Raw genomic sequence first — 25,745 nt, 5'->3', positions numbered from 1 at the left:
TTTGGCAGGACCACGCAAAGTGTTTCACTTACATAGCTAATTCGGAAGCTCCTGTAAACCCAGTCCGTGTGCTCTTCCTCGCTCAGCATCTCCACTGTGATATCCCCATATGCAACTGGATCTTCCGTAAAAGGCCAGTAATGATCACATTTCACCTGGAAGGGACGTACATCCACACATAGTTGTATTTATACAAATATACACATACATAAAGAAGTACAATCAAAAGACCCTCTGATTTAGAAATGCCTCCAGCGTTGTTCACTTGATGCTGCAATAAGAGGTGATTTATCCTGCAATGCCTTCCAGTCTGACTATTCCTATTTGTGTAACTGGCCATCAGCTATACACTGGTTTTCCAGAGGGTAGCATTAGTACGGTGAAGAAAGAAAAAACAGTGTTGTTGTAGATTGTTATTTTTCCTAATATAATAGAAAAAATGGAACAAAACACGGGGAATGAGAATGTACATATATATTATATATATTCTATTATATTCCAAATATTTCTATTATAACATCATGGAAAAATGTAAAGCATCATCTTTGTATTTTATTAGTATTTAAACTTAAAAGAGCAGAATCATAGAATGCCTGAGGTTAGAAGGAACTCCTGGAGATCATCTCATCCAAATGCCTCCCTGCTCAAGCAGGGTCACCTAAAGCCAGCTGTTCAAGACCATGTCCAGATGGCTTTGGAATATCTCCAAGGATGGAGACTCCACATGCTCTGGGCAACCTCTGCCAGTGCTCAGTCAACCTCACAGTAAATAAGTGTTTCCTCATTTCAGATAGAATTTAATGTGTTTTCCTAATTTGTGCACATCCACCCTTGACCTGTCCCTGGCACCTTGTCTCCATTACCTTCCATCAGGTATTTATACACAGTGACAAGATCCGCTGAACATTCTCTTTTCTGGGGTGAGGAGTCTCAGCTCTCTCAGCCTCTCCTCATGTAAGAGAAGAGGTTTCATAAGGTCGGGGAAGGTCACGGGAAGGTCACAAGAAGGTCAAATAAAGTCAAGGAAGGTCAAAGAAGGTAAGAACAAAGAAGGTCAAGGGTAGTCAAAGAATATCAAAGAAGATCAGAAGGGTCAGGGAAGGTCAGGGGAATCCAAAGAAGGTCAAAAAAGGCAAAAGAAAGTCAAAGAAGATTGAAGAAGGTCAAAGAAGGTCAGGGAAGGTTAAAGAGGGTCAAACAAGGTTGAAGGTCGAGCAAGGTCAAACGAGGCCAAACGAGGTCATGGAAGTTCAAATAAGGTCAAGGAAGGTCAACAAGGATTAAAGAAGGTCAGAATAGCCAAAGAAAGTCAGGGAAGGTCAAAGGAGGTCAAAGAAGTTCAGGGAAGGTCAGGGAAGGTCAATGACATCCAGGGAAGGTCGAAGAAGATCAAAGAAGGTTAGAAAAGTTAAAAGAAGGGCAGGGAAGGTCTGGGAAGTTCAAAGAAGGTCAAAGAAGGTTCTGGAATGCCTGCCATAAGGGAAGTGCCATTCTAGGTCAGGTTGTGATACTGCCTTATGATCAGAAAACAGTGCAAAGACATTCACTCACCAGAAAATAATGTCATTTTCAGAGTAGTTTCTTTTACACTACGTACAAGATTTTATTACATACCCGTCTTTTCTCATTGCACTGAGTGAGCATAACAATAATCTGAGATTTTTGCTGGAGAACCATCTTCCAAAAGTCATTCCTAGTTTCTGGCAATGGTCCTTGGGTTGCAATGTATTCCTGGGGTGAATTATAACCCTAAGAAACAAAGAGACAGGTGCTGTTTGCCAACACGATTACTGCTTCAGAACATGTATTTCTCTCTGGCATTCATTCTATTTTTAGCTCGCTCATGTTCAATTTGAAATTCTAAAAGTGATTTCTAATATAAAGAAACTATTCTATGATCTTTTGTATTTATTTTTGTGGTGGCAACTTTTTTCCAGATTCGATGCTCCTGAAGTGTAAAGCAATCTAGAATGAAGGACAGAAGATGAAATGGTTACTATACAAATCATTTGCCAAGAGAGCAGAAAAGGCAACATTAAAAAAGCCAGTAATAAGAACCCTAAACCAAAGTTTCAGGTCTTCCAAATTATGTAATTTTAGGGTTTGTTTAGTTACAGGCATAAAGCCAGTTATATATGCTCAGCTTGCTCATCCCAAGCAGTGCCTGTGGTGATTTTCAGTCCCTGGTGTAAATGGAAGGTAGCAATGAATGCATGTGCTTATGTCATAAGGACTTGAAATAATAAAATATTAATTAGAATTCTGCTTAAAATAATAGAGAGCATGCTGAGTCAATGCTCTTAACAGATGCTCAAATGTTTTATACCCATGTGTTCCTTTTCCTATCCCTATCAACATGCTTTTAGTTGGAAAGATTCTTTCCATGCTCCAAAAACCAAAAGACTGTTATTAAGACTATAACAAAAGATCCACAGAATGACCATTTTGGCATCAGCTATAACCATATTTGCTGAGATTGTATTATCAAAACTGCATTTGGAAAGTTATTTTATACCCCTAGTAAGAGCAGGAAATATATAGAACACACAGCATGATCCAATGCTGAGCAAATTGGCCATTTTCTGTGCCACCAGAGTATGCAGATAGTAAAATTATTTGTGATTTGGGAGCACTTTCCACAAATGACTTCCTCCAGACATCATTATAAGTCAGCTCAGTCTGAGTTTTTGCACTACACAGAATTTGCTGCCTGTTTGTCTGCATGGGCTATGTCTGACCTAAATGTCAAATCTCTCTGTTAGCACAGGGACACAGATTCCCCCTGGTTTATGTGTTTGGAGGCAGGAACTCAGTGGAGAAGAGACCCTCAGGAAAAGCTAAGCATTAAGATGACATGTCTGTCTCAGTTTCTATGGTCAACCTTGTGCTATAAGTAGCACTAAAGAGATGTAAAGCAGAACTGAACATCCAAAAGGGACCGCTACTTAAAATCCTATAATCCATAATCCCATGTCACAGAAGTTTCCTGCGTTGTTCACAATGCTTTGGAACGCTGGAAAATTTTTCTTTCTTGATTCTCTGTGAGTTCAGGCACTTGCAGCCTGAGTGCTCAAGGTCATGTAAGGTCATGCTCTTGGCACATAGGAGCCAAGCACAGGCAATTTGCTCAACAGTCCTCACATGGGCAATGCCACAGTGACAGAGAAGTGGCTTCACTGACTCATCCGAGGGCTCCTCCCTTTTCTATAATGCTGACTCAGCTCTCTTCAGAGCCAGCTCTGCCTTCCGTTCATGGCAAGAGTGCAGAGATGCTCATCTGTCTGTGGTCCCCAAGTAAAAGATCTTTTTCTAAGTGGATGCTGTAGTGCTCTACCTCCTCTCCATGCAGAGAAACACAGTGGATGTTGCTCTCCAGCTTACACAGAGCCACAGTACGGGAGGGTAACAGAGGTGGCAAACCTTTGTGGCAGTGGCAGGGATAAGCCTAAGTGACTGCACAGGTGGGAGTGGGAAAAGCTGATGAGGTTTCAGCCAACCCCTCAGTGTCAAAATGTTTGGCTACAGCTCTGAGTACACTTTAATTATCCTAAAACTGTGGGTGCTACTCCCTGGTAAGTGGCTGTTCCCTGCCAGGCGGAGGGAGGCCCGCTGGGAGCACCACAGATGAGGCAGAAAGCAGAACTTCTCTCCACGCACCATCTGGGCTCTGTGCATTTTGTCAGTTGTGGAGCGTTAACTCTTTACCATGTGCTGCAGAAATCTAGAAAAATTTCTCATTTAAAAGTTTATGGTTTTGTTAGCTGCCTTAAAAGGCCCCCAAATCACTTAACATTTCCTCCCCATTTCCCTGTCAGTCCAATCTGGGTTTCACAAAGCTCACCCCGTGCTACTGTGGCAAAATTTGTTAAAATCTTCCCCTCTGCCATCTTTTGTTTTCTTTTTTGGTGGCTGACATAAGACACAGTTCCCTGTAGGCAAAATATTTGAAGCTGAAGGTGATGCTGAGAACATGACTGAGCTTCCAGGAGTTATTGTGCTGTTTGCAGTGGGCACACTGCTGTGCAGGACACTTAACTTTATACTGACAAATTTCTGTACTCACAGGAATGTAGTTGGCATTAATGTAATCAGATCCCTCCTCTTCGTTCATTGAGACTAAGCGGACACGACTAAAATCATCTGTAAAAGGAAAAAAAACACAAAAACCTTTTCTCTCAAACACAGCATTCATCCCCAACCAGGCAAAATTAAAATCAGTCCTACAGAAACTGCCAAAAAAAAATCTATTAAAAAATAGAAAATGCTCAAATTTATCAAGAGAGCAATGTTTGATTCAGCAAACACTACATGGACAAACTGTTCTGCAAAATACATCATCCAAGTGCCATCCCTCTGGGCTCCCTTAGGTTTCATTAAAATTGCAAGAGAAAAATAGTAACACTACTCAGTAGCAGAAACGACCTTGTGTTTCTCACCTCCAAACTCTTGTGATAAACATCCCCAGGAAGCTATGTCTATTCAAAGCTAACAAAAACCATCTCTTGCCTGGTTCTCTGTAAGAGCAGATTTTTAGAACGGACTTTTATCAGTCAGAAAATCTGCCAATTTTCTTATTAAAACTCTTCTTTCCCTCACTGGGGACGTCAGCAGGATTTAGTGTGCATTGTACTTACATGGCAGGATATTTGTGTAGCGATTTTTACAGCGATTCATGGGAAGATCAGCAGCAAAGTGGGGTATGTCAAGCCCAATCAATTTTAGCTCCTGGGGTAACAGAAAGAGAAACACCAAGGTCAAACTCACACACACTCAAAAAATAGGTCTTTGAGAAGCAATTACTTGTAGCAGGTACCAGACAGAAAATGTTTATGAATCACTTTATAAACTGACATAGCACTATACTGACTTTCCTTATCTGATGCCTCTGATTTGGACTCCAAGCAGCTGGAGAGCAATGCTGGAGTCTCCTGCTGGATGCTGCCAACACACTGCTGCCTTCCAGGCTGCGACTGAGGATTGTTCCTTTCTACTCACATTTAATTATCCAAAAACACTGTCAAACTAGGAGGTTGCTAAGTTATTTCTGTGGTGGTCATCTGCCCCATTTAAAGGGGTTTCTTCAAGTCCTCAAGTGGCTTTTAATTTTGGGGTAATGCTTGGAAGATCTTTCTAGTCATTACCTTCAGTAGTTACATCTAATATATATTGCATTAGAGGAAGTTTCACTGCCAGGAAGGGATCATGCCAGCCATCTCAACGCCCAGAGAATCTTCCCCACTCCCTTTCCATGTTTAAAACTTTGGAAGACAGTCTGAGGATAGGATTTTTTTTAGATTTATACTATTAAATTGACTTTAAATTCTGGTTATTAAGAGAAATTCTGGGTTATTAAGAGAATGCACCTGAGCTTGTCTTAGAGAGATCTCCCTGCTTTTACAGAGACTTTTGATGCTGCTTTCTCATTCCAGTGCTTCCACTCAAATTAAGGGCATTTAAGATATAAAATAAAGACATTAAAATCCCAAACTCAATTCAGGCTACCAGCACATCTTAAAGCAAGTGCGTTGTTCTGACAATTATCTTGAATTGATTGTGATGAGGCACTCAAATCAGTTTTATTAAATGCAGGCTTTAGCAACACCAACATCCACTTTTAAATTCTGCAGAAGTGGAAGTGAAGCTGACCCACCCAGCAACAGCTCACATCGATCAACACAGAGCACAGGAACACACCACACAAACTTAACATCTTGAAAAAGCTGATCTGGGCATGGCAAGTAGCAGAGGGCAAAATCCTCAGAGACTTACCTCAAATTGCAGAGAAAATTTGTAATCTGAATCTTTGGCCATATCCTTGATGTATCCGTCAAAATCATCCAGCTGGACAGGGCTTTAAAGGAAAAATACACAGAAATTAAGTAAAAAAAAAATCCAACTTTTGAAGTACCTTTCATTACTGTTTCCCCCAGAATACTGTGACTCTTGGGGATGGTCCTGTGCAGGGTTAAGAGCTGGACTCAATGATCCTTGTGGGTCCCTTCCAACTCAGCATATTCTGTGATTCTGTGATTCTCAAGTCATAAATAATATTTGCAACTGTTAATCCTAGAAAGCAACAATAAAGAGCAACCTTGTGGTTCAGGGCCACAAAATGTGGGTGTACTGCTCGTTACATAACATAACAGCACCAGAAAGAGAGGCTGAGAGAGGGGTACTGACCCCTCTGGCTGTGCTCAATGCTGCAGCTGCCAGTGCTGCTGATAGTAAGCACCCTGTTTTAAGGGATTGGACTTGTTCTACCTGCAGGAAACCACTGGTCTGAATGGCCCATGTGCCCTTCCTATGATTAATCACTAGCCACTGAAGTGCTTTTGCAGGTGGGTACATCCCCAAGGCACAGGTGGCACAGTAAGAAGTGGTGACCCAGGACTCCGTTGCAGACCCACCAATGTGCTTCTGGCACCAGAGCAGCTGCTGCTTCATTTAAGTTGCCTTTTGTGCCGTGAGAAATGTTGCTTTCAGATAATTTCACTTCTAGAAGAGACACTTTTAAAACCCGTCTGAGCTTTGCTCATGCAGAGAAATTGATTTCATATTTAGGCTTTGATTTTTTTTAGAAGGTCCACCAAAAAAAAAATCCCCCTAAACCATCATTTTGGATGCCACTGTCCTGACTGCTTTCTTTGCTGGCTTTGGGAACTATACACATTTGTCATTAGAGGTCAATTTCTCAAAGAGATATGGTGATTAAAAAAAGTGGCATATAGCTATAGAAAATCATGGAGAGCTTCAGCAGGTATGAATTAGCCTGGATTTAATGACTCCCATCATTCTACACACTTTTTCACCAAGTGAGGATCTATCTGCTAGAAGAGGCACAGCCTCTGAACATAACGCAGAAATAATTAGACTGACGATCTAAACAACGAAACACAGGTAAACAGCTTCCCTCATTATCATGCTCTAATTTACAAGCTACTGAAGCATGTACACAGTAATCTTCTCATTTACTTTGAGGCAATATGCCCAAAGGAACCTGTCTTATCACCACTTAATTACTCCTGTTTACCCGTTAGCATTAATGATCTAATGTTCTAGCAACAACTGTAATGAGAGCCTGATGTCAAGAGGGAAATATCAGTAGAAATAAATCCATCCCCGTTTTCCTCCCTTTGTCATTTTTAACTAAGGATAAGCTCTGTTGAAATCACTAAGTTGAATAATTGATCTTTTCCCTGATGACTAATTTTCTATCAGTAAGGAGTTGCTTTACTACAATCCATGGAGAAGAATTGCTTTTGTCCAATTATTGTTTGTTTTCTGCCAGATATCTCTCTCAGGATATGTTTATCTTGAAGTTTTCTATATCTGTAACTGTAATATCACTATGACATGTACTCCATAATGCATATTTAGTCTAAGTCTTACTCCTTTAAATATCAAAGAAGTTACATACTTGGTCAGCTTTCTCTTCTTTAATCCATTTTTACTCCTGTAAAAAGAAAAAAAAACAAAAGAGAAGTGTTTTTCATTCATTACACTATTGTCTTTATTCAAAGATAATACTGATTTAAGAATGTATGCTTCCTGGTCACCATCGTGCTCAGGACGAGATTGGTGATAATAACTTGGACAATTTTAAGCTGACAGCAAAATTTCTGTTGACTCCAGTGGGATGCATTTTCCACTCCATGGCTCTGAGAATGTGAAAAGGAAAACCCTTGGGAAAAGGAAAACCTGTGTCCTTTATAAATCCTGACCCAAGGGTTATTGTTGGTTTTAGGTGGGCTGAGCCCAGTCAAGCTGGGGGCTGTGCTGCTGGGGGGAACACGGCACCACAGTGTCCCCTGGGCTGCTCTGCTCAGTCTCCCAGTGGGCTGGGAAACTGGATGTCAACACTGGAGAGCAACTGGGAATGAGAAGCATCTGTTGGGTAAAGGGAGAAGACCACCATTTGCAAACCCAAGAAAGGGTGAAAGAAAAAAGAAAGGGCCTATTTTATAACCTGCTTATGATGATCAATGAAGACAATGGCAAATATCCCACTGACCTCAGTGGGACTCAAGCTTAAACCTTAGATAATGTTAATTGACTTTTAACAGCTAGAGATAATTGTGCCAGTCATGTAATACAGTCTGCTCATGATTTATAAGTGATATAATTCAGTAGTGACAGTTATGAGCAAATTTTTCAATTTGTTAAGCAGTACAACCCAAAGGTTTGGACTTAAGAACTGCACTACACTAATTACCACCATGTGGTTTTTTTGGAGGGGGGGTGTGTTCATTTTGGTTTTGCCACAAAAAGGCTAAAGCAATCAATCAGATTAAATACACAAAGTAAGCACCCTAGAATAATTTGGCAAGAGGTCTGAAAACACTGATCTCCTTTGTTAAATCAGCCAAAGAACAGATTCTTGATTATTCAAAAAGAATTTTAGTAGTGTTGTTTTTTTCTTACTGTCATTACACAATATCTGTTCATTGTCCACTTTATAATAATGCTATTTTTAATTTCATGATGACATGAAAATGACTTCTAGGTAATTTGGTTCATAGCTTCAATTAGGAAATTAAAGGAGAAGGCTTTTAAATTTAAAACAATGAAAATATACAGAAATAAATATTAAGAAGTGGAGTATTTTTATTTTTCTACCCCACTAAGTTTAGAAGTTAAATTAAAAAATGAATTTCCAAAATTAAGCTTTAAGAAATATTCAATTTCTGGAGCAGCCACATCCCGTAGTGATTTTGGTATTTTGTCAAGGTACATTTCCACTTAGATAAGGAGTTTTGCCTGCAGAATTAAGAAGAGCTATAGTAATACCAGCTTTACATTAATGCAGAGCTTTACTTTGCAGAGCTTTACTTTGCAAATACTACAAACCTCTTCGGCCGACCATGTTATCTGTAGAGATACTACCTGTATAGTATCTGTACATTCATGTGGACTGCACACATAAACTAGCAGTATTTACTCTCCATCTTCAAAGAATTCTTCCCATGAAATCCTAAAATTAATATCAGTAAATTATTCAACACTTCTCTATCCCCTGTGACTATGGTAAACCTTTTAATGTCAGGCACATTGGAATTAATTTGAAAAGAAAAAAAATACCTAAATGTTCTTTATGATGGGGATGCTTCTAAGAATGCTTCTCCAAGGAACACTTCAAGAGGCAATAAAATAAATGATTGATATACATTTGTCAGCAAGAATTTCATGTGCTTTGATAGTCTCAAGAGGCCTTTGTTTCTTAGCATTGCAATTGTTTTCTGAATGTTCATAAATATTTTAAGCCAACTTGTGCACAAAACAAAGAGGTTTGAAACATTAGCTGGTGTTTCATCTGTTATTCCATTTACTCTACAGATTAAAATACAAAGAGAGGGATTAATCTCATCTCATTCAACTTCTGCTCCTATGAATTTAATCCTCTACACTAAACTAGGTAGACTGATTGAAGAGGAAACCTCTAAAGAAAGGTACCCATCTGGAAACGTGAGTTAATGCATATTAAAAGAAAAAAAACCAAAGGGGCAAAAGAAGACGACAATTCTCTTTGCAGGAGCTCCACCACTGTGCAGCTCGAGAGTTAGCTGAGTTTACATCAGACAAGTTACAAGTCAATATAATAGGAACCTTGGAGAGGTGTGGAAGACTTCCATCTGCTCTTCAGCTGGGTGTGTGTAAAGAACATGATTTTATTTTCCTGAGAGAAGAAATGGACCTTTCTTCAGTTATATAAATGCTCTCATTTCTGGGCCCACTGAAAATTTAGATGAGGTTTTTCTTCAGACCTACTGTGACTCAAGGGAACTCAGCCTCAGAAATGCCTATGTTGGAGATGCTGATATCTGCTTGCCAGTGCTTTGGTGTCATGTGGTAAGACCAGGAAAAATAAATCCAAACTTCCCTACCACATTTTTTGTAAATCCCTATAGTTTGGACTCAAGACCATCAGGAAATTAAGTTTCTTTATATAAATTAAGCGTTTTTTGATCATAGTAAATTTATAGTTGTTTCTTAAATGCTTTGTAAGACAGTTCTGGTCCTAAGTAGACCCATGGCTTTGTTAGGTATTTTCAAAAAAACCATCAGTTGTTTACTAAGTCTTTATAAATTATTTACAGACTAAAGTATTAAATATACACAGATACACAGTGAGACATGCACACAGTGATCCAATTTTTTCACTTTGGGATTTCTAGCTGTATCAGTTCTCAGTGAACTGTTTTTTTTCAAAAGCAAAACTTTTACTGTGTCAGGAGAACGTAATTGCACCTTTAAAAAAACTAAGGTATTTGACATCACACACCAAACAGGTGGGGCATGATCAAGTAAATTTAGTAATAGAACAGCATCCACAGAAGTCAGTGCCAGGCAATGAACAGGTGAGTAACTGGGACAGAAGGAGCCAGGATTTACAATGAAGTGGCAAAAATTGCAAAGACACCAATGAGATGAATATGATGACCACTGTAAGATTAGCTTTTTAATATCAAAATGGGTTGGAGCATAAGCAGACGAACCAGACGAAGCAGGGTAGCAAATACTTTGATACCCACATCCTCTCCAATCCATGTTCTAGTACAAGAAAATTGTATCTTCAAAAGCTTCGACCCGTTTGAAAACAAAGGTATCCTACATTTTTCATGTAATAGGAATTAACATTGTTTACACATTGCATATGGGAAAACAAGTAAATCACTTACCAAGGATTAATATAAAATGCCAAAAGATAATCAGTCCAAAGGCATGAGGGTAGCAGAGTTAGGAAAGCAAACACACTTCTACGCCTGTGAGCATTAATAGATAACATACATAAAGATGAAAAAGTGAGGAGAGTTAGTAAGACAAACAGAAATCAGGAGATCAGCAAATTGTATTTTAAAAATCAGCTAATCCCATAAATCCTTCTCCTTACTTACTTCATAAGAATATTATTAGCATCCCTAGAATTTTTACTCTCAGCCTGACACCCTCTGCAGGATTTTCAGCTATACAACATAAAATTCCGTATGATCAAAATAAATGTGTTTTATAGTATTGATTCAGGCCTGTTATTCCAAATTTTAAGAGTAAAAAGGGTATGAAAATATCATCAACAGGTTTATAGCTATTACATAGGTGGTACTAAGTCTATTTTCTAAGTTTTGAGATACTTCAGTACTGACAAGGTTTGTTTTTACCATATACAGCTATGATAATCTCCCATGTTTGTTCCTGCAAGTGATTCTTTGGGTATCAGAAGATCTATATCAGATACAAATTCAGACGCTTCTAATATCTCCTAATACCCTCCATTGAGTCAGATTTCTGAAAGCATCCATATAACATTTTGGAGAGTGCTTTAAATTATCTCTTAGGTTTTCAGCTAAACATGGTTTAAACAGTTCTTCTAACTGTGGTTTCTATGAATAACTATTCACATCAGGTTTAATTGTGGCTAAAGGAAATTGGAGTACAAAATAATTCCAAACTTCTAAATCATTTGCAAACCATTTACCAGATTCTGCTATGCATTAATCCAGTAAACAAACATTTCTCCAGTGGAAGGATTTCTTTTTTTTTTTTTTTGCCAAATACACCCTCAGTGTGTTTTTTCCCCTTCAGAAAATCTGCTGTCTTAAAAAGCAATACCATCCTTCTGCAACTGTTCTAAAGAGGAATCACAAAGTGAAATTTCCTTGTTCAGTACTCTTGGCTCTTAAAAGTCAGTAGATATTGGGTTTTTTCCCTGACAAACAAGTCATGTTAAATGTAATCATCTCTCATCTTAATCTTTCAACCAGTGGAGGAAACTTCTGCCTGCATAGTGAAAACTGCAAGTTATGCTTTAATGGGTTTTGCTGCTGTAAAGAAAATGGGCAGTGCAGTTTCTGCAGGGCACCTTCCCCAGGCATTGGGAGGAATTGTGTGGGTCAGCCAGAAGCAAGAGCCTGTTCTAGTTAATCACATGCCATAGCAACTGCAGCATCAGGCCTTAGGGCTCATCAGTTGTTGAGTCTCTATGGGACTGAACTGAGGATGAAATTTGTTTTTTCCTAAACAGATTTCTGGTGCCACAATGAGGTTTTCCATTAGGCTCAGAAGAGAGAAGTGATGATTTAGCTGGAATACTCCTCTTTCCTTTGGAAAACTCCAAGCAAAGTTTTTACTTCCTCTTGCCTACAGAGGGCAAAAGGAATTATTTAGGTCTGAGCCTCTTTCATCATCAAATCATCACAAGAATTTTCCACACTTTATCAAATCACAGGCTAATGTGCTTGCAAACCTAATTAATACTGTTCACAGATTAAGAGCTCTGATATCTAAACCAACTGATTTCATTCAACATATGGAAAAGGTGTAATTGCCCCAGAAAATACAAAATTGTTTTCATGCAGTTAAGTAGTCTTTCACATACTGCTTATATGTACTGAACAACTTTACGTAAAGAAAGAGAGGCAGAGATTGCTTATATCCTGAAAATTCTGCTGAGCTGATCTTCCCTTAGGAAGCAGTGGATATGCCCATATGTCCCTTACTAGATTCCCTGGAATGACCCCAGGCACCTTCTACCTGTCTTTGGTGCCATATTTTCCATTTGGCTGCCTGGATTGATGGTGAATCTGGTCTTGACATTAGACAACAGAGGCACACAAAACAACTCTCAGATAAACAGGGACCATAAGATTAGGGCACGCTGCCATCAGTTACATAAAACTGTGGAGATATTAAGCTGGAATATTTTTCCCAATTTATATTTTTATAACATAATTTATGTGTGTGTATATATATGCGTATATACACATAGATATATACACACACATAAATACACATACACCAAATCAAGCAACAAGAACCTTCACTTTCACATCCAAACCTATTAATTCCCCTTCCCATAAAAAGAAAAAGCCTTTTATGGTTTTAATAACGTCTGTTGCCAGTTTAATAATTTCATTCAAGCTTGGCTATTTAATTAACGTGAGTGTTTGATCTTCTGCCTCCTTTGCCATTAATATAGTCCAAGCAAGAGAAGCTGAAAGATGGCTTCGTTTGTACAGCATACAGCTGGCTGCTATTAAAGCTGAACCAAGCAAGTGAAGCTTGTTTAATACCCAGTTAATTAGCAGCACAGTGAGGTATTGACAAGATTCACTGGGCTTGTTAGTTCAGTTTGCATGCTTATTAGCAAAAGGCTTGTTGTAGTGCAGTGTCAAACCATTTAATCCTATCCCCGTTGGAAGGCTGTGTCCTATGAAATCATGGAAGCAGTTCCCTGCACACCAACTCTTCTTTCCAACTTCTTAGCTGTCAACAAAGCTGACCATGGCTGTAAAACCAAGGCACATGTTTTCTTCTTCTTACATACTGGAACGGGGCTGACGTTATGATTTTAAATGTCTGTGTTTGGACTTGCCTTGAAAAAGAAAAGGTTTTTGCAGAGATTTCTGGTGACAAAACTGCAAACCTCGAGTTCATCATCCCCACTCATTTGATTATCAAAATAGGAATGGAAATGACCATGTTGGTGCCAGTCAGGTAGCTCTCAAAGCCTTTTACTACTATAAAAGCTAATTCTACAGACTTTCTTTGTTCAAATACTTCTTTTCAGCTGATGGTGTCAGTGATGGTTTGGAGTCCATAGCCAGTACTTGCAACCCTTGCAGGTGGTTTTCTAGACCAGCAAGAATATGTTTAGGGTCTGGTTTTTTTTCAACAGCACTGAACATTAAGTTACAGTATATATTGGAGTCTTGCAATTGTAAGGAAATTGTCTTGCAATGTAAGGAAATATTAATTAATGCCAATGCATGAAGACAGTTGCTAATTAGTCATCTACAGGCAAGCTTACTCCTGGATATAAATATATGGAAGTGCTAATGGATTTACAGATCAAGTTTCCAAGGCTGTGTTATTTTAGAAAATATGTCTGAAAGAGAAAGGAAAAAAAATCCTCCCAAAACACATCTATGCAACTTGGCTGACATGTATATACATCATTCCCTACTAAAAATAGCAGGTGACAGAATGCATGTCTTCAGTCATCATTCAAAAAATAAAATACATTCAAGGAATAAAATACTACATTAGCAGGTATAGTAGTTTAATCCTGAAGAGGGACAGCAGTGACATAAAAAATTGGCACTTTAACATTATAGATAATATTTGCCAAAAAGCAGAGATGGGAGAAAACATAAGCTTTGCTTCAAACACTCACCAGTTATAGGGAAGCTTTCCATCTCTCTCTAAAGATGCAAAATTCACAAAGGTTCCAGCCCCGCATTCCCTGTTTCAGGAAAACCATTAGATAAAAAGTTAACATTTTTGAATTCACAATGGTTGCAGTGAGCTTGATTTAACAGAGAATTCTCAGAGTTGCAGAAAAGTGCTGAACACTCACATTTGTGACTAGGTCTGAGACAACGTGTAACTAAAGGAACTGAAATCCCTTAACAAAATCAAATCCCTTGTCCAAAACCAATAAATGTTCAGCACCATCTGAGATCAAATTACCTAAAAATGCTTACAAAGAGTGAAGTGAAACAAGGGAGAAGTTGTTAATAAATTTCTCAAATAGATCTCATCTTCTGTCCAGATTTGTGCTTTCCATAGTCCAGCACTAGCACTGTTTTCTGGCCTTACCTTTCTATACTAAATATTCACTGTCCCCACTCTAAGGAGAAGGTGTTTAATTGTGTCCTTTTTGCAGGAGCATGGTAATTTTGAGTTCAGAAAATAACTGAGGGGAAAACAGAAAGAATTGCTGAATAACATTCCAGGGAATTTATCACAAGTCCGTTATTTTCGGCTATGAATTATAAACTGACTTGACTATTTTTGATTTCTTGATTTAAGCAAACAATTGCTTGCAGCTTCTTATTGGATTTATTTTTAAAAATTTCCTTCTGGGGAGTTTATCTTCTGTGGCTAGAAGCAGTGATGAAGAGAAAAAAAGCTTTGGGCTGCCTGCACAGTAATTACATAGGAAAGAGAATTAATTTAGCTGAGCTTTTCACAGAGACAGTTACATGTAAAAGGAACAAATCACATAATGTTCTCTGAAAGAGATAACCTCCAAAATATGTGTGATGTGATCATCTGTTGTATGGAATACATAGACAAGACATGACACGTAAAATGCAGTGTCTGCTCGGTAGTTAATTGCAAGATTTTTCACTAAAGTTTTTTTACATGAAATAACTTCCTTTCTTGACATAGTACAGTAAATTAATAAAAAATATATTACATAGGTTTTTTAAAGGATGAAGACTCCATGACACTTCCAAAACTAGGAGGTGAAACACATATCTAGGTTTGGAGAAACTGCTGCAGTTCACACATGCCATAACACAACCCACGCAAAAGTGAACTGATACAGGTAAGATCACCTAAAAAAAGGAAATTGATTTTTAATAGCCAGGTACAAGAGACTGGCGCAGATAGCTGAAGGTTCTGTCAGAAAAAGATAATTTTTCCCTTCTTCTGTGTGTCAGAACAAAATGGGATCATTAATGATATGAGTGAACAGCGGAACATGAGATCCTCCTGGATTCATGTGTCTCTGTGCATAGATGGCTACACTCCGACTGCATAGAAACACAAGATTTAGGTGAGCCCACACGGCCTTTCCCACGCTGCAGTTCCCATTTGAGGGCAGACCAGCAAATGCTTTAGAGAGAGACTCTCAGGACACTGGGCACATCTTCCCTCACCCCAGGGGTTTGGCTGCCAGGGCTCAGGCCTCACATGGCCTCCGAAATGGATCATCCTGGACTTGATGAACAAACCATGTTATCCCTTGATACAGAAACTCTCCTGTTCCAAACTATATGAAAGACTGACGAAGCATCTTGGTGTCCTGCTTGTGTCTGGTTGCCTCAGATCCTAATTGTCATTTACATTCCTGACACAACCCTTATAAATCAGTCTTGCAAAGCTCAAAATGAGACAAGGGTTGAGGCTTATAACTCAGGTCAAGAATGAAAGTAGATAGAGGAAGAAGACATGCTACTCCTAAACAGCAATAACACAACTATTTTGAAGCTATCCTGTTCACAAGCATCTTGAGTAGCACATTCTTAATTGAAACTATTGTCATGATGTGTTTGTTGTTGTCTGATTTTTTTTGCAATTAGCATAAATCTGGACTTACCTGGCCATTTGTAGATGTTTTCTTCTGAGTACAATAAGAGTCACCAGCAGCAGTCCAATCAGAAGGATACTCAGGATGGCTAACACAGAGATTACCACTACATTGGGATTCATCTCAGTGACTGTAAATACAAAAAATGATTCTGAGTTATTCAATTCAGAAGCACTGACAGCTTTGTTTTGTTTTGCCCTGAATTTTGATAGTGCTATTTTTTTAAACCGAACTCATTCAGCCTGGAGTGTTGCAGAGAGAAAAATCTACCACAAGAAATAAAGGAAGGTTTTGACCAGCTATTGCTCTTAGAAAAGTTCTTTGGCTTAGAAAATTTCTTTTGACTTCACTCCGGCATTTTTGTTAAACTTTGGCATTTCTGATTTGTTATTTTTGTTTTCCTTCTTAACTGACATTCACAACGCAAGAGAAAATGGTGATGGTAATATAAAATACAGATATTCACCATCATCTATGTTGATCATCACATTTCAACTCAGAAGTTGTTCTTCAACAATAATCAATACTTTTTCTGACCCAGAAGCAAAATAATAAGCTGAGGCTCTGAAATTTACTGGGTGGGTTGAAACTGATTAATTACTCTGGAAGATAAATTTAAACAAAAATATTCTGTTTTAAATAATAACTGAAATCAACTCTCAGTAACAACACCTTGGTTTATTTTTGTTTCGTATTACATGGTTATGGACTATGCTACTATGAGACCGGCTACCCTGTTCTGCTCATCGTATATTAAACTCTCTCTGCTTTGTGTGCTCAGAATAACTTTACATTCACAGTTGCTACGGAAGCATTTTTTAGATTAAAAAGCATGGAGATTTTTAAGCTAAGAATCAGACACTGAACTCCATCATGGTATGATATAAGGGACAAGTGACTAAAGCTGTGCAACTCCCCTGCTAAGCAGAGATGACACTCATCGTTGTGAAGGGGAGATTTAAAAGAAAAGTCCAGTGCTCTGACCAGTTCAACACCATTATTTTTATTTCAGAGCCAGTATCTTCATTACATGCCTAGGGATCTTCCATCCTTTGGCTGGGACTGCTCAAGATCCTGCAGTGGTCTTTCTCCTCTCTCACTTCTTTGATGAATGCAGAAAGCCTTAACAGCTCATGAATTTGATTTTCCTCTTGCTTGGGATTGGCTGAGAGAACATTTTTCTCCATCAATGTCATCAAGCATTATCCCAATGTTCAGTATTGACACCACAAATCAGGTCCCTGATTTCTAAAACCCAGTACAGAATTGACCCTCTAGTTCATATTTTTCCAAGTCAAACCCCTGGTGGGGACTTTTCTAAGGACTTTTTAAAGCTGCTTCCCCATCCCATCCACATCTGGCAGCCTTTCCATGACACAAACAACCCTTGGGGCCAACATGACAAAGCGCAGCTTAAGAAAGCAAGGGGAAACGGATGTAGCTGGATAAGGAAGAAGAAAGCAGGGAAGTGCTGCTTACCCATGGTGGAAACCACAATGAAAGTGGGGATGCTGGGGCTGTTGTGGCTGAAGGTGGTCACGCTGCAGTTGTAGGAAGTGGCAGGGGTCAGGCTGGAAATGGTCACGACATGTGAAGAGACAGTGACAGGTTCCTGTAGACATGGGGAAAAACACACAGAAGTTTGTCTCTCCTGCAAATGCAAGAGCACAAATCAGTGCTCCATACAATTGACCGGGTAAAGGAAGATCTGGTGAGAGAAATCAGCACCTTGAAACACAGGGAAGGTGATCAGGACCTGCCCTTGAAAATAGACAGGTAGTCTGGCAGAAAAGGGGAGAGGGATAGGGTGAAAACAGCATCAAGAACAGTCCAGAGCAGCCCAGGGATCTCAGTGCCTTTTGGGGAGAGGAGGATGGGTGCCTCACAGCAGGCTGGTCAGGCACATGCCTGGTGGGGGCAAAGAGCTGTGACCTCCAGGACACCTTCAGAGGTGGGCAGTGCTTAGGAGCTCTGCTTACTGAGCCATACAGGCAGGAGGAAAGCAAAGTTATTTTTATTCAAAGCACAGCCAAGACAGCCACAACCTCTGCACCCTCATATGAATGCATGTCATCTCCGCCTCTGAGGCAGTTCCTCTGGATGTGAGCCCTTTGAGTGGCCAAGGTGAAAAACAAAGCTAGAGCAGAGCCTTTTGGTGATAACTATGATCAGACATCCTACACCTCAGTTTTTCTAGCTAGAAACTCTTTAAATAACGTAATTATAAAATGTTTTAATTACTATGACCCTGGTAAACGCTTTTGTGGTTTTTAAATGCCGATAAAACAAACGAAAACAAACACAAGTACTACATGTGAGTTGACAAGATAAAGACTGTCCAGTAAAACCAGGGGTGGTTTGGAGTTGCAAAAACAGAGACACTCAACCAGTAGTTTAGAAAGGGAAGAAGGAGAAGTGTTACGAATGAGCTCCAGGTGGAGAGTGCAAGATGCTGTAACAAGTCTCAAGCACTATTTACAACAGCCTGTTTTCAGTCCTGGCCTAATTCTAGGCTTGCAAGGGCTCCTGTTCTAGTGCAATTCTGAGGTGCATTATGCAGATGAAATCACATGTGCATAAGTGGAAGGGAGGAGAGTCTTATTGCCTGAGCTGAAAAGAGAGGCCACTCTTTGGCATTTGGACTTGGTTGGATGTTTTCCATTTTCGCCTCTGGGAAATTTAAATTAGTCAACCAAAATCCAAGATGTTCAAACCCGGAAAGCTCTTGCTTTCCATTTTGCTGATTTAAAGATGGAGGAAAGGGACAAAAAATGTCCATGTAATTAGCATGGAAAATCACAAAGAACTTCCAACAGTTTATTAGGAAAGCATTCCTTTTTACAGCTCAAAAAGGAGACTTTCCCATTTTCTTCATAGAGACAGAAAAGACAGTGATGAATCTAATGAGAAATGAGCTGACAATCTCTGTGCATTACCCCGTGCCAGATGTTCATGTCAACAAATGTGACACCCGCTGAAGCATCTGCCAAATGAAGCAGTCTTTTCCTGATGTTCTTAAACCAGATCTGCTCTGCCCTAAAGTTGCAAATCCTGTGGTACCTTCCTCACCTGATCACATCGCTATTTTGAATCTCTGCTAAGTGATAATGAGTTCATCATCTTTAGCTGTACAGAGTGAAAAACCAGGAATCTAGATGTGGATTCCAAACTATCCAAAAGATTAAAGTCCATTTAAAGATTTTTTTGCCTTTAGTCAGTGTATTTTTCTATTTTAAAAGAATATTGGATAATTCAGATTGGTATGCCATAGGATTAAAGAGCGTGCAAGTCTCTTTTGTGATAGTCAGTGGTTTAACTAGCTTATTTTTCACTTCTTTCCTGAATGTTTCCCCCTTATGTGTAATAGCACACACGAGAAAACGATGTTTCATGGCATATGCTCACAGTGATTCACTATACCATCAGCTAAAGCACAAAGTAAACTTCACATGTTGCACTGAATGTCAAGGAATTAAATCTACTACTGCTCTCTATTTTGCACTGAACAGCATTTTCAGTTTAAACACTCCTATATTCAGGTGGCCTCTGAGCACAAGTACCTAACAGGACAGAGAGAAAAGGAGATTCATTTCTGAGGCTGAGAAAGTGGGTCTTGAAGAAAATACCCTGAGACAAAATGCATGAGGAGCAGCCACATTTGCAGCACAAAGGTACTCTTTGAATAGCAATGAAGCTACTACTGAACTTAACTGGGACTACTTAACAGACCTCAAAACCAGAAATAAAGTATGCCAGAAATAAATAGATGTTGCATGAAAGATCTCATGGCATCTAAATATGTCTATTTTTTCCCATTCCTTATCAAATTACCATTTTTCCCTTCTTGCTAATTGACATTCCCTTAGTTTTGTGGCCCTTTAGATTTTGCATGGCATTTTAGATCCATTTTCATGAGTAGTCAAAGCCTGACACTGTTGGATTCACATAGCTTCTGTCCAACTAGTTATCTCACCAATAAGATAGAAGTCAATCTTAATATTGAAAAATAACAAAATATTTTAGTATTTGAAATGCTTTAGTAGTTTAGTTTTTAAAGGTTTAATTCTGAGCCACATTATCACATTTGGTATAAAATGTCACTGGGCTTTACATGCACATGCCAACTAGCAGAAGCCAAACCAGAAAGATGCAAGGCCCAGTCTCAGTTTCAGAGATGAAGAGCAGAAACCAAAGAAGAGATGCTTACATACCTGGACTTTTGTTTCCTGACCAGATCCAGCCTGCTGGCAGTAGACTTCAAAAAAATCAGCCACTCCTTCTTCCACCCACAGCAGCGTCACAGAGGTCTGAGTCTTGTTGACAGCAAACAATGATTTTGGAGGGGCTGGTTCTGATTAAGAGAAAAAAAAAATCTCCTTTTATTAAGCTTATCTTTAAGTTTCCAGACAACTGAGAAAAATGAAAAAAAATGAAAGCAATGCTGGATGCCCTTCTATCCTTCATTTCCTTCAGATAAAATCTGCCAGTGTAAAACCTCTCATGATGACAGACTACCACTTTAAAATGGGAAGATGATGAAGTGTGTTGGTTTTTCTTCTCTATTTAAACTGTTCTCTATTTGGACAGATGGATAATTACTTCACTTCCCTTTTCAGCAGAGCCCTTGTTTGAGGATGATCAGTGGATTCTATTAATAGAACAATGTTAGCAGCAACTCTTTCAGAGAAGATGACTGTCCACCTGTTAGCAACACATTTGGCCTGAGAAAGCTCTTCTTCTCAAGGCCTGCCCCAGGAGATGATGAAGAAGTAGCTTCCCACAAGCCAACATTGTCTAGGTTCATTATATTGTTGCAGAGGAAATATTTAGTCAATTACCAGTTTAAACAAACACTTGTAGTCTTTTTTTTTTCCCAGGCTAACATTTAAGGGCCTTAGGCATCCTGGGCTCTTCTGGTTTGCCTCCAGAGACGATGAAGTTTGGGTTGTACATTTCTGAACTGTTCTCCACAGTTTTCAGATTTCCTCATCTATGGATGTTTAATTAAAGCTGTCATTCTCAATAATTGAACTGATTCCAGGATTTTGACACACTGCATAAAATGAGTGATGCACAAGAACGGTTTGGTTTTATTCTTTCCCTTCACAAATAATTTGTTAATCTCATTCTGTGAGATGCTGTCACAGGAACCTGGATGCGATGTGTAAGATCCACCACACGAAAGGGCACAAAGGACTTGTTCAAGTAGTTATAGACATTTTGGAGATGTATCTGATCCTGAAACAATCAGATCTGTGTTGGAGGCTGCCAAAATTACATTGGCATTATGGAGAGAGTTGGGCAGGGACTGAAGCGCATTCACGTGTGTCACAGGGATTGCAGGGTATATATTATCCCAGCACTACAAAGGAAAGCATCCCTCTCCCATAATTACACCCATATATCTGCTCTTGGATTCAGAGACACATTCCATCCCTCACTCCAGGTAAAAAAAATGGCCTCAATTAAAATATGAGGTTTGCGTTTGGGCATCATCCCAAGCAAATCCTCCTTTTGCCTCCAGCAAATGGCTTGATTTTTCTGCAAGTGGAAAGTTGCCAGGATGAAGCAAACATCATGGAGGGAAGAGCATTTGGCAGGAACGCTTAAATGACTGCCAAGTGCCAAGTCGTCTATCACTTAGACTCAGTTTCCACTACTGCTAATTACAATTCCCATTGCTCCTCTGAGAAACAGAGAGAAGGAAAACCTCTGGTAAAACACCCTTACTACTGTCTATTCAAAGTTCAGACATCATAAAGGGAAAAAAGAAACCAAAACTCAACCCAACAAAAAACCCACACCCAGAAGTCTCAAAGGGATTTATCAAAACAGAATTCATTCCACCTTTTCGTTGTTGTAAATGAAAGGAGAAATACCCGCCTCAGTTCAATAAGTGCCTTTCCATAAGGAAAGAACAGGAGGATACAATTATGCTGCAGGGTGTACAACATGAATAACACTCGTGGATCTGTCTGAAAGATAAAGCTAGCTGGTACTTTGAAACACCCCCCTAGAATCTTTGGATCTAGGGGAGTATACTCACCCTCACACACCCACCCACCCGCAGGGACAAACACACACATAACTGCACACAGAAACGAGGCATGGGGAAAACAGTGGACAGGGCTTGCATAGGGAAGAAAAGATTAATAGAATTTGTCTACATCTTTCAAATATTGCCTTCGGTCAAAAGACCTGGAAGAACTTCAGATTGTTGTCTCTGCACTGCTTAGCCCAGCACCGTTTAAGCGATTTGACTAAGAGTTTTGAAAAACATAAAAGGACAATGGTTGCTTCAAGACCTCTAATCCAGTCAGAAATTATAGAGTACTTTAAACTCACTTCTTTCACTGTGACTCACAAAATGTTTATTATTCAGGTGGGGAAGATAATCCAGTTTGAAATCACAAACTTTTCTTTACTCACCTTCACAGTGGAGTTAATGCCTGTTAGAGCAGCCTGGCACACTTGGAAATTTCACAATTTTAGGTACCTAAGACTCAACAATTCTAAGTACATTCAAAAGAGAAGTAAAATTTCTTAAGGTACAATGGTGCAGTGTCCAGTCTTCCTCCCAGGTAAAGGAAGATGTTAGGCAGAAAGTTGTATTTTAAAGTCCTCCCTTAAGGATCAAGTTCTCAAGTCATCTTTTGTTTCTTTGAGTACATTACATATATTTCACTTATAATGAAGGTGGATTCCACAACCACAAATCTGACTGTTTTTCTCAAGAGCACTGTCATTGATGTGTATTTAAGGGTATACTTTTGTTGTTTGAAGACTATGCAGATGTCCAGAGAGAGAGGAGGGGAGACAGGAAAGCAGAGCAGGTGGCATCTGCCAGGAGTGCAGACCCAGAAATAGGCTTCTCAGAAACAAGGAAGGTTCTGCTTTTTATTGAAAAATCAATATGTGAAGCCTGAGTTGCCATTCTCAAAACCTACATGTGTTCAAGACCTTAGGGAAGCAACTATGAAGTTGAGTTGTTGTCTCAGAGAGGCACTAAGTGATTTCCACTCTCCTACTTTCATTTACAGTCAAATTCTGACACTCTTACTCCTCTTGAGCAAAACTATTTTAGAAGAGTAGCTTCACATGCAGGAATGAAACAATATTCACAGGAAGGTGAGGTGAAAATTGCACCTTTGCAAAAGAAATGGGGTCACAGGTACATAATTCTGAAATAAGGAAGGTGCTGCATCTGCTGACAGAGTTACTTTTACAGTCAAACGAGAGAAGGGGTGAGTTTATAATTTACAAACAAACTTTTCTTACCCAGTTTCACAAGCTGGGGCAGGGAAGTATTGCTGCCTCTTTCAGTACAGGCAATCACTGAAAGGTTGTAAATGTCCCCCGGAGGCAAGCTCAACACTGCAGTCATCACATTGCGTGTTACCTACATAATTAGACACACACCAACTTAAACATGATGCAAACCATACACCTTCCTTGTAAATTAATCTGGTTACTCAATATATTACAAAGGAAGTTCTGTGCATCACAGCAGATGTCTCCTGCATAATCCAGGCTTGCTACATGAACCATTGATACAAAGTATGAAAGCATTAAAGCTTGGCAGAATAGCACAATGCAAAAACAAGACAATCTTAGGCTGCACTTTCCATATGAAAATTTATGGAGAAAGAAAATCTCCCTCACACACTGAGAGGACTCTTGCATCTAGATTTTTCAAGTTGTGCAAAATGCTAAAATGCTAAACAAGCCATGGACTTGGGTCCCTTGCAATTCTAGAGGAGTTTAAATCAGGTCAGATACCTCTAAGAAGAGCACACAAGCGACATGTAGGCAAAGCCTTTATATATCCTACAAACCTGAAAATTAAATCCACCTTGGCAAGTCTAACACCTGCCAGGAGACCTGTTGACTTGACAATAGATCTCAGGGTCTGACTTCATTCATCTGCAAGTTTGAAATCAGATATGACCCAAAACTGAGCTGAGCTTCAAAAGATTGTGAATAACTTCTTCCTGTTATTATAGTGGTAGCCTTCTCATTTCTCCAGGGTCATGGAGAAGGACGCAGAACTCAAAACAGACTGTTTTTGGAGCACTTGTATGCTATCTACAAAGGGCATGTTCAGGAATCTTATGCTGGTTTTCATAGTCACTTAATTTTCAAGATTAAATTTTCAGTTGTAAGAGAAACTGACAGTTCTGAATAAAGACTAATAGGGCTCTGCACAAAATTTTCATCATTTCTCTAAAATCCGGTTACTCCTATGGAGACTAACTCCTATGGAGACTTGGGAAATACACAAGTAGCAGGAAGAAAAAATCAGCATTGTCTGACAGTGTTTCCTATTTATTTCAATAATCCCATAAGAAAAACCACCTTAATAACAATCTTAATAATCTCAGTAAATCATATTATGAGATTGCAATATAGTGACTAACAGTTTAGGAGAACAGGTACACGCTTATGCCTGCAAGTGTGTACCCATATTTACTCGTATGAGCAGGACCATAAAAGTTAGTTATAAATAGGTTGTTGCAGGATTTTCCTAAAGAATACTCTCTGGGTTCCCTTGTCTTGAAAAGAATATAAAGACAAACATTTCTAAAGACACCCCTAAAGCTTTTATTTTATCTGTGGGTATACTGTATTGTACATACCCTCTATTTTTAATCTTTTGTTTAGGGTAAAATTACATATTTTATTTTATTTTTTAATTTGATTTCATATTGAATGTTTATTTTATATTCATTTAATATACAATTTTCATATTCAAAGGAGGCACAATTTGAACTCAATCTTGCCACTTCTGTTAAGGATAACAAAAAATCTTTCTACAGATACATAGCAAAAGGAGGGGTAAGGAAAACCTCCATTCTTTATTGGACATGGGTGGGAACATAGTTATCAAAGATGAAGAAAAGGGTGAGGGATTTAACACCTTCTTTGCCTCAGTTTTCAACAGTAAGACAGGTTGTCCTGATGACAGCTGGCTTCTGGAGCTTGCAGACAGAGATAAGAAGCTGAATAGCCCCCTCATAATCCAGGAGGAAACAGCGACTGCTGAGCCACTTGGATCCTCACAAGTCTGTGGGATCAGATGGGATCCACCCAAGGGTGATGAGAGAGCTGGTGGAAGAGCTCATCAAGCCGCTCTCCATCATCTACCAACAGTCCTGGCTCACTGGGGAGGTCCCAGATGATTGGTAGTTGGCAAATGCCACATCCATCCACAAAAAGGTCTGGAAGGAGGACCCAGGAAACTCCAGGCTCGTCAGCCTGACCTCAGTGCCTGGCTGAGGTCAGGCTGACAGATATGGAGCAGATCATCCTAAGTGTAATCACACAGCACCTACAGGATGGACAAGGGATCAGACTCAGTCAGCACAGGTCTGAACCCCTCAGTCCAGGAAGGATATTGAGGTGCTGGAGCAGGTCCAGAGAAGAGCAATAAGGCTGCTGAAGGGACTTGAGCACAAGTCCTATGAAGAGAGGCTGAGGGAACTGGGGTGTTCAGCCTGGAGAAGAGGAGGCTCAGAGGAGACCTCATCACTCTCTACAGCTCCCTGACAGGAGGTTGTAGCCAGGTGGGGGTTGGTCTCTTCTCCCAGGCAACCAGCAGTAGGACAAGAGGGCACGGTCTTAAACTCTGCCAGGGGAGGTTTAAGTTGGACAT

The 25,745-nt window shown here is 39.4% G+C and overlaps 1 protein-coding gene across 3 annotated transcripts in view; it reads right to left on the bottom strand.

Annotated features, from left to right (window-relative positions):
* Positions 1-25,745, bottom strand: part of PTPRO (protein tyrosine phosphatase, receptor type O) — a 155,171-nt gene that overhangs the window by 8,787 nt on the left and 120,639 nt on the right. For 2 of the 3 annotated variants that reach the window (XM_027699730.1, XM_027699732.1), the window contains exons 12-23: positions 23,372-23,492; positions 20,305-20,444; positions 17,573-17,705; positions 16,103-16,223; positions 14,168-14,236; positions 10,677-10,760; positions 7,418-7,453; positions 5,770-5,851; positions 4,635-4,725; positions 4,064-4,140; positions 1,615-1,749; positions 33-155 (exon numbers count right to left, since the gene is read on the bottom strand). In XM_027699730.1, coding sequence (XP_027555531.1) covers positions 33-155; positions 1,615-1,749; positions 4,064-4,140; positions 4,635-4,725; positions 5,770-5,851; positions 7,418-7,453; positions 10,677-10,760; positions 14,168-14,236; positions 16,103-16,223; positions 17,573-17,705; positions 20,305-20,444; positions 23,372-23,492 — 1,212 coding nt within the window. The remainder of the gene's footprint in view (positions 1-32; positions 156-1,614; positions 1,750-4,063; positions 4,141-4,634; positions 4,726-5,769; positions 5,852-7,417; positions 7,454-10,676; positions 10,761-14,167; positions 14,237-16,102; positions 16,224-17,572; positions 17,706-20,304; positions 20,445-23,371; positions 23,493-25,745) is intronic. The other variant, XM_027699731.1, reaches the window with a different exon arrangement.

The sequence above is a fragment of the Neopelma chrysocephalum genome, unplaced genomic scaffold (assembly GCF_003984885.1).
Source record: "Neopelma chrysocephalum unplaced genomic scaffold, ASM398488v2 Primary Assembly neopelma1_139, whole genome shotgun sequence".
NCBI classification, from domain to species: domain Eukaryota; kingdom Metazoa; phylum Chordata; class Aves; order Passeriformes; family Pipridae; genus Neopelma; species Neopelma chrysocephalum.
This window is presented reverse-complemented; position numbering and strand designations above follow the sequence as displayed.